Here is a 10218-nt window from a genome sequence, read left to right as displayed (position 1 = left end):
AGTTGTTAGCAATATATAAAATAAATTAATTGAAAATTTTAATATTTTCAATTGATTTGTATTGAGTTTATTACCAAATTTATTAACATGCTGATAACCTAGATAAAAGTTGCCAGTATAGTTTATATATCTGAGCATAATTTTTAAGCCACTATTATTATACATTATTATTTTAATTTATTTTTAAAAATAGTAATAAACTATTTTAATTTATTAAAAAACACACACACAAATACAGTATCAATTAGTTACACTAATAAAACTATTTAATAATAATAATTTTTTTTGAAGTAATAATAATAATTGATAAAAAAATATTTAATTTATTAAAATAAAAATATTAAATCAATCAAATAATTCAAAATTTCTGGTAAATATTACTTAGTATTTGATTTATTAATTTGTTTTTCCAAAGTTAGTTAGAAATGACATTTTGTATGTAAATATTAAAAAAAAACAATTTTATTGATTAAATACCTGTATATACATGTATATAAAATTTATTTATATATATAAAAAGTTTATATTTTTGTATATTTAGTAATATTTAGTAAATGTAATGTTTTTTAATGTAAATATTATATACTATGCTTACAACAAAAAAAAACAAACAACAAAAATATTAATCAATAATTTAGTATATATTATATATATATTAATAACTTATTTATCGTAACCAATGATACAACATTTTTTTACAAATAAATATATTTATAATATATTTTACTTTTAAAAAAATCTATTAAAATAAAACTTTTAAACAAAAAATCAATTATAACTAATTAATATATTGTTTTTTAAATTATAAATACATTGTATATTATAATTAACAAAAAAACTATTATTATAATTATAAAAATAATTAAACATTAAGTTAATATATAAATAAATATTTTTTAAAAAAACAATGATAATAATAATTTTATTTTTTTTATTTAATATATTATAGTATACATAAAATAAAATAATACCAAATAAATAGCTTAATCTATAAATATATATATATTTATTAAATGTCATAATTAACTAATAATTTTGTTGGCAATCATATGTCTGGCATTAGTTATAGCCATTTCATAATAATCATTGCATTTATATCCGGGAAAACCATTAGTTAAATAACTATTGTTTGTATCAAAAATCATATATCGCTGCTGTTGTGGTGTATATGCTATCCATTGATTAGGATTATCGGGCATTGGATTACTAAACCGAATGTAAAATAAAATAAAATTTAAATATTTTTTAATTAATATAATTCATAATAAATTTATAGTAAAAGCAATTTTATAAACATATACACACAAACATAAATATACACAAACACACCCACGCAAATAACTACATACTGTCATAAAATCACACACACAACACACATAAACATAGATACACATACATACATAAAAATAGTTATACATACACACAGTCATACATACAGTCAGTTATACAAACACACACACACACAACACACATACAACACACATACAACACACATAAACATATATACACATACATATATAAAAATAGTTATACATACATATAGTTATACATACATATAGTTATACATACAGTCAGTTTAACAAACACACACACACAACACACATAAACATATATACACATACATACATAAAAAAAGCTATACATACACACAGTCATACAAACACACACACATCTATACTAAACAACAATACTATACCCAGTTTTGGCAAAATTAGTCCACAAAGTCATCATATGTCTACTCAGTTGTCTTTCCTCTCGGGTATACAAATCGGTAGCAATCAATGGTACACCAAAAACAAATTGTATTTCCTCGCTATGGACGGCACCGGTAACCCATTTCGGATGGTGCGATAGATAAGCAGATATCCTATTGAAACGATAGTAATAGACTGAATGATGATCCCGGGAATCGGCAAACTTGTCGATAAACAACTGGTCCGGACAGACAAAGATAATGTCGCCGACAATCTGTATGTAACGGTTCCACAATTGGCTGGAATTGTTTTGGTCTTCGATGCCGTCGAGTGTAAAGTTGACCGCCTGGGCGGCCAACGACCGAAATATTGCCGGTACCGACTCGTTGACCAATTCATCGATAGCTTGTTTGGTAAAGTTTTCGGAAATAGTATCGTTCCTCCAATACTTTTCCATTGGTCCAAATGATGAAAAATAGGCACCTAATAGACATATAAAAATAACTGTATTATACACATACACATACACATACACATACACATACACATACACATACACATACACATACACATACACATACACATACACATACACATACACATACACATACACATACACATACACATACACATACACATACACATACACATACACATACACATACACATACACATACACACATACACATACACATACACATACACATACACATACACATACACATACACACATACACATACACATACACATACACATACACATACACATACACATACACATACACATACACATACACATACACATACACATACACATACACATACACATACACATACACATACACATACACATACACATACACATACACATACACATACACATACACATACACATACACATACACATACACATACACATACACATACACATACACATACACATACACATACACATACACATACACATACACATACACATACACATACACATACACATACACATACACATACACATACACATACACATACACATACACATACATACCTTCGACAGCATTGGTACCAATGAGTATCTCTTTTGCCGAATAAAATGACCGATTGTTGACCAACTCTTGCGGATGATCGGCAAAAAAGTCGTTGTCGACAATCGGCATAAATACGCCCAAATGTTTCTGAAATAATATTTCCGATATATTATACATTTCCCGGACGTTGGCATGTCTTAGACATTCAATGCCATCGCCAATGATCTCCCGGTGCGTTGAATTAGTACTCAATTGGGAACAATTGATGGCCTGAATCAAGTCAACCACTGCCTGTGTATGTGACTGTTTGGAGGCCATTATCAGCGGTACTAATGGATCGCCACTTTCCATAATAGCTCTATGAAATAGTTGCTGACTTTTAGGGGAAATCATATGATAGCCAACACTGATAGCACCGGCACTTTCGCCAAACAATACAATGTTATCGGGATTACCGCCAAACCAATGGATATTCAGTTTGATCCACTGGAGTGCCAGCACTTGATCGTGAAGTCCCCAATTGCCGGCCAATCCATGATAACTACTACCACTACTACTACTACTACTACTATTGCCGTCATCATCATCGGCAGGTGCGGCCAAAAAACCAAACATACCTACCCTATAGCTAATGGTAACTACCAGTACCTCATGAGTTGAAGCCAATACTGAACCATCGTATAGACTGATAGCACCGCTTAGGAAACCGCCGCCATATATCCAAACCATTACCGTTAAGTTATTTTTATGACTACTACTACTACTACTACTACTACTACTACTACTACTACTACTACTACTACTACTTATATTTGTATTATTATTAGTAGTATTGTTTGTAAGCACCGGCTGATAGACATTCAAATAGAGACAATCTTCCGATCGTTGGACACCAATAGCCGTTTGGGTCCAATCGGGAAACCATTTAAGCAATGGTTTGATTGCGTAATGATTTTTGATATCCCATTGTTTTTGCCAACAATAGTTTGGTTGTCTAATAGCTTTGATTACTGTAATATAAATAAATAAATAAATAATTAATTAATTAGTTTATTTTAAAACAAAATTTTAGATATAAGTTTTAATAATATTGTTTTTTAAAAAATTGTTTTTTAATAATTATTGTTTTTTTTAAGTTAAACTATTGCACACACACACAAAAAAAATGTTATTATTTTATTTATTTTTAAAAATAAAATATATATTGATATATGATACTTATTAGTTTATATATATACTATATATATAAATAATAATAATAATAATTAATTATTGTATTGATTTTATCAAAAATAATTTTTTTGATAGAATTATAAATTTGTATTTAACTAAAAAATATATTACAATATATTATATATTGTTTCAAAAAATGAAAAAATATAGACAATATTTTGTTACTTTTTTTTAAAAAAAAAAGTTAAATATTATTTTGTATATTAGTTTTTTATTAATACATTTTTATTTTTTTTTGATAGATATATTAATAGTTAAAAAAAAACAAACCTTTTACCCGGTTTTTAGGCACCGGTTTCCTGAACCTTAGTTTACCGACTGGTGGTTCAGCATAGGGTATACCCAGAAAACAGTTGACCCGACGGCCCAATCGCTGGACACTTGTACCGACAATTTTACCGACCGGTGTCTTAACCGATGGCCAGTTATTATTATTATTATTATTATTAGTTGTTTTTGGCACAGATTTCATGTAAATAATAATTGTCAGTAATATTAATGTCGTAATCATTAGAAATATTATTGAAAATATTAGACAATTTTGTTTAGCTTTTGACATGTTTTTTTTAATTTTGTTGTAAACTATTATTAATTTATTTGATTATAGTTTTGAAATATTTATTTATTAAAAAAAACAACAACAAAATAGTTACATATAATACTATGTATAATATATGTTATAAAATATTTATATTTTTAATTATTTTTATATAAGTAAAATGTTTATAACTAGTGTATTAAAATTATTTTTAAAAAAATATTTTTTACATTTATTTAATTAACAATTATATTAATTATCATAATAGTTATATATTGTACTTTTTTTAAGTGTATTTTTGTTTTTTTTATTAATTGGTAAATACAGTATAATTTATATATATATATATATATATATAATAATATTATAGTTGCATGTTCAAATATTTAAACAAATGTGTTTTCAATCAATTAACAACAAAGTTTGTTAATTATTATTATTTTATTATTACATTTAAAAATATTAAACTAAACAATACTATTTTCAATGACATTTATATTATTTAAATAAATACAAAAATTGTTTAACAAATAAATAAAACATGTGTATTGAATATATATATATATTATATGTTTTAAATAATTTAATTAAATTCTTTAACTAATAATTAATAATTATAATAGTAATTAAATTAACATTTATTTCTTATAAAATAATTTGCAAAATAAATAATTATTTTTTTATATATTATAAAACTTTAATAGCAATATTGGTTAGCAATAATACAAAACGATAATTTTTAGATATAAATTATAATAATTTATTATATTTAATAGTATTATATTATAGTTATCAGTGAATGAATTAAATTAAAATATAATATTAAAAAATATAAAAATTATAAGTATTATTTGTTTTAGAAATAAATAGTTTTTTAAAAAATATCTTATATTTAACTAACTAATTGTATTATTAGTTTTTATAATTATTAGAGCATATGATAGTATTAGTTATAATAAACGATTAATATTAATATTAAATCTAATTATTTTTAAAATATTTTTAACCACAAATTTGTTGGCAAATATTTTTAATAAATAGTTATTTGCTAATATTTATTTATTTTTTATTTTTATTAATAATAATTTATTCAGGTATTAGTTTGTATGAGTATTACACTATAAGATAGTATTAATGATAAACATGTTATTAGTGTTTGTTTATTGATTGCATACAAACTGTAAGCTGTAAAACATATATCACTGGACATTGATTTCATTGAATTTAAAATTATTAAATTTTTAACATCAGAATCGTTGTTTAAATTAGTGTTATTATTCTTATTCAATTGACATTTATTTTCAAATAAATTAATAAATTTATTATAACTTTGTGGTAATATATTGCATGCATATACTAAATAAATTAGTTTTACCAGTGCCTCAACTAAACTAACTGTAAAAACAGGAAAACTTAACTTATTAGAAATTAACATCATGGTAAAATTGGTTAATAAACTAATTACAAGTAGTATTAAAATTACAAAATTATGAAATGATATTAATTGATCAAATTGTCTGATATATTGTTTCAATTCCAGACAATAATTAAAAATATAGTTTAGTGTAAATTTATGGTAATTTTCCGAAAAATATTTCAATTGCTTAGATATTACAATTGATTTGTAAGCTATAAGAGCTGTAATCATTATATTTGTATTGAATGCCATCAGCCATAGGGGTTCGGTAGACAAGTAATAAACAGTTACTCTGAATCCATCTAAACTTAAATTTGTCATCAAATAACTAAATTGCATAATACATGCCAACAATAGAGTAAAAACTGTAACAGTAATACCGGTACGTTTTTCGTACCCATCCGTATAACATTGATGGTCGGGCTGTCCAACCGGTTTTAGTAATAGGTCGACCAGTTGACGGCCATTCCAGACAATCACTGAATAGGAACTATAGGTTTGCAATGAAAATCCCAATATTGATGAGGTATACAATAATTTTATCAATTTATTTTTAGCCAATCCAAAATTTAATCTATCCATATCATGTATAATGCTTTTAATATAAACAATTGTTAGCAAACTAATCAAAAAAATGTTTATTAAAAATTTAATAATTTTAATAAATTTAGTTTTAAATTTATTATTATTAGTAGTAGTATTAATGTTATTATTAATATTATGTCCAAAATACAAATTGCCAGTAAAAATAAAATATTTTATTAGTATTTTCAAACCATCATTATTAGACATTATTTTTGCAAAAATTTATATTTTAATTGATATATTAGCTGTTATTTACTCAATAGATAACTTTTATTAACTTTAGTTGATTTTTAAAAGTCTTTTTAATGTATTATTATTAATAATAAAATAATTAATAATATTTAACAAATAAAACATATATATAACATAACATATATATAAAACATAATACTGCTTATAATTAAAATTGCATTGAATATAAAAAAATACTAATAAAATAATATATATTTTTAATAATTAAAAATCAATATTATATAACAAACAACTTATTATTATGTTTTTTATTTTGTATTAAGAAATCAATTGTATTAACAAAAAAAATAAATTTAATAAATAGCATTTATTATTAACAGTTTATATACGGTATATTATATTAATTATTTTGTTTACTTGATAAGTTATTTTTTTGTTGTTAATTGTTTTGTTTATCATATAACAAGTTTTTTTATTAATTATTTTACTAATAAATAACAACAACAAAAAAATATATCAATTAAATGGATCAATTAGTCATAATACATTTAATAATTAATTAGTTTATAATAAAAAAACATAATAAAATATTGTTATTTAGTTTATATACTTAAATAACAAGTTATAATGTATACTAATTATTATTATAGTTAATTTTTTTCCAGTAATTAATTTATTTTTCATTAGTTTGATGTTTTTCAATGATGTGTTTCATTATTACTAATTCATATATTTTTCCTGTTTTTATATCAGTTTTTCGACAATTTGATATCTTTATTATTATTATTATTATTATTATTATTATTATTATTATTATTATTATTATTATTATTATTATTATTATTTCAAAAAAATTAATTTAACTAATTAAAAATACATTTTATCTGTTATACATATTATTATAATAAATTAGAACATAAATAAAATAATAATAAAATTGAAATTATTTTTTTATTGTTTAGTTATAAAGTAAATTTTTATTTTTAATTATTTAATTGACAATTAGAGACTTTATTATTATTTTTATTAGTTTTATTAGATATAAAAAAATTATTTTTAATTTTGATTATTTTGTTGTTTATAATATTATTATTATTATTATTGATAACATTAGACATATAATATAAGTGCAAACGATTTGTCAATTTTTTTAGCCAATCAATACATATAACTAGTGATATACCAAACCATAGACTAGTAATACTTGCGACTAAACACAGGTATTCAATAAACGATAGTTTCAATTGTGATATATATATTAAAAATAATTCACTATTTGGTCGTACAGTTAGTATTAGTAAATTTTCATCATCGGATGCAAAATCATTTAGTTTACTATCTTTATTATCTAGATGATAATATTCTTGATAACATTGAAATATTCTAGTAGTATCTAGTGTACAATTTTGTTGACATTGTTTACGTAATGAACCTGGTCGTAATATTGTTTGAAATTTTGCCCGGGATGTTTTATTATAGATTATTAATTCCTTATATAGCTGATTGTGTCTAGCTAGAAATTGCCGAATAATACATTCATAGGTACAATCGTAAACAGTACGTGATAATTTACGTTTATCATCCAAATTTAGCTGGCTACACTGCCCACTACTACTATCAATAAATGTTGTACGTGTAAAATAAATATCATTAATACGTTTAATATTAGCAAATAAATAACGTTCAGTTGACCATAATTTATGTATCAGATAGCCATTTGAATGTAATCTAATTTGAACATGGTCCATCAATGAACTTAATGGTTGTAATTTATCTAGGTTAATTCCCAGAAAATTATCAATACTATCGTAGACGTAGATATTTTCATTGTACGTATTGTTGTTCATAAATAACGTCAAACAAACCATGTTTGATTCCAAACCAATTTGTGCATTGGCCCATTGTGTAATATCTTTATCGTTTTTAAGCTTGGACAAATAAATTTTTAATCTATAATTGGTTAATATTTGAAATTGTTCCTGGATTGTCATTGAATTTAATTTCCAAAGTAATTTATCATGATCATTAATATTAGTAATTGGACCAGTATGATTTACGACCGATTGTTGAAATTGTTTTGATATGAGAAATATTTTATCCAAACATACGGTAAGTGCCGGTAATTGAATCCGGTTTTCCGATTCGTATCCAATACTTGTTGTCGTTTCGTACCGAAAATATACGCTACTTATATCGTATGACTGATATAAGCAACCAATCAAACAGAGTAAATATGTCCAATAAATTTGTTTCAATTTATTTATTAATAATTTGAAAAACATTTTTTAGAAAAAAATTAATTAATTTTAAATGTAAATTATTAATTTTTTTTTAAAAAAAACAATTTTGTTTTTCTAAATTAATAGATAAATCTATTAGAAATAATAATCAACAACAACAAAATATACAACATTTATAATATCAATAGATAATAAAATTAATAATCTAGCTATGATAATAATTATTTAGCAAAAATTTTTTTTATACTATTATTAAGATATTTAATTTTTTATCTATAAATTAAATTCACATTTAATATGATATATAAATTATTAATTAAATCAAATATAGTTTTATATTAATATATATATAAATATATAGTAAAAAATTATTTTACAATATTATAATTATTAAAATGTTTATCAATTATTTTATTTTTGATAAAATAAATATTATCATATTTATATTATAACTAGCAATACTATACTACTAATAATAATAATAACTCCCATTTTGCCATATATAGTATTTTTATTAATTAAAAAAAATAATAATAAATATAAAAACATTGACAATAATTTTATTAATTTTAATATTTTTATTCAACCACGCCTGTATTGACAAATATTTTTAATAAAAAATCTTAAATTATTTAATTTTTTTTGCTATAAAGATTCAATAGATTAAAATATATTTTATTAATTAAGTAATACAATAATTATAATTAATTTATTTTAGAAAATAAACATATTTTTAATATTACATGAAATTAAAAATATTTAGAATATATAGAAATTAATTAGAAAAATATTTTTCAATTTTTTTTTAATTATAAATATAATAATAAATAAATTATTATTTACTAATATTACAAATTAAATTATGATATTAAAAAATCTATATTTTTTATTTTAATTTATAATAATTTTTTATGTATTAGTTTGTATGAGTATTACACTATAGGATAATATTAGTGCTAAACATGTTATTAGTGTTTGTTTATTGATTGCATACAAACTGTAAGCCGTAAAACACACATCACTTGACATTGATTTCATTGAATTTAAAATTATTAGATTTTTAATATCACAATCATTATTTAAATTACTGTTATTATTATTATTATTATTATTCAATTTATATTTATTTTCAATTGTATTAATAAATTTAATAAAACTTTTGGGTAATATATTGCAAGAATATACTAAATAAATTAGTTTTACCAGTGACTCAATTAAACCAACAATTGTTATTGGTAAATTTGTTGTTAAATTATTAGAAATTAACAACATGGTAAAATTAGTTAACAAACTA

The 10218-nt window shown here is 22.1% G+C and overlaps 1 protein-coding gene across 1 annotated transcript; it reads right to left on the bottom strand.

Annotated features, from left to right (window-relative positions):
- Positions 1 to 1022: 1022 nt before the first annotated feature.
- LOC128954121 (acetylcholinesterase-like) lies at positions 1023 to 4424 on the bottom strand. The gene is made up of 5 exons (XM_054299688.1): positions 4223 to 4424; positions 3550 to 3729; positions 2740 to 3468; positions 1697 to 2177; positions 1023 to 1206 (listed from the first exon to the last, which is right to left on the bottom strand). The coding sequence occupies exons 1-5, from the start codon at positions 4422 to 4424 to the stop codon at positions 1023 to 1025; spliced, it is 1776 nt and encodes a 591-aa protein (XP_054155663.1).
- Positions 4425 to 10218: the final 5794 nt, after the last annotated feature.

This window comes from Oppia nitens, unplaced genomic scaffold (genome assembly GCF_028296485.1).
Source record: "Oppia nitens isolate AA-2021 unplaced genomic scaffold, nextdenovo-longstitch-racon4-pilon3 scaffold25_pilon_pilon_pilon, whole genome shotgun sequence".
Taxonomy (NCBI): domain Eukaryota; kingdom Metazoa; phylum Arthropoda; class Arachnida; order Sarcoptiformes; family Oppiidae; genus Oppia; species Oppia nitens.
Note: the sequence above shows the minus strand (reverse complement) of the source record. Positions and strands in the feature narration are given on the sequence as shown.

What these genes read in the sequence shown, in the direction of transcription:
- LOC128954121 (XM_054299688.1), bottom strand. Translation starts at nt 4,424, where the DNA reads ATGAAATCTGTGCCAAAAACAACTAATAATAATAATAATAATAATAAC. An exon ending in GCCTAAAAACCGGGTAAAAG is followed by an intron (nt 3,730 to 4,222) that starts GTTTGTTTTTTT and finishes TTTATATTACAG; the next exon opens with TAATCAAAGCTATTAGACAA. An exon ending in GCCGGTGCTTACAAACAATA is followed by an intron (nt 3,469 to 3,549) that starts CTACTAATAATA and finishes GTAGTAGTAGTC; the next exon opens with ATAAAAATAACTTAACGGTA.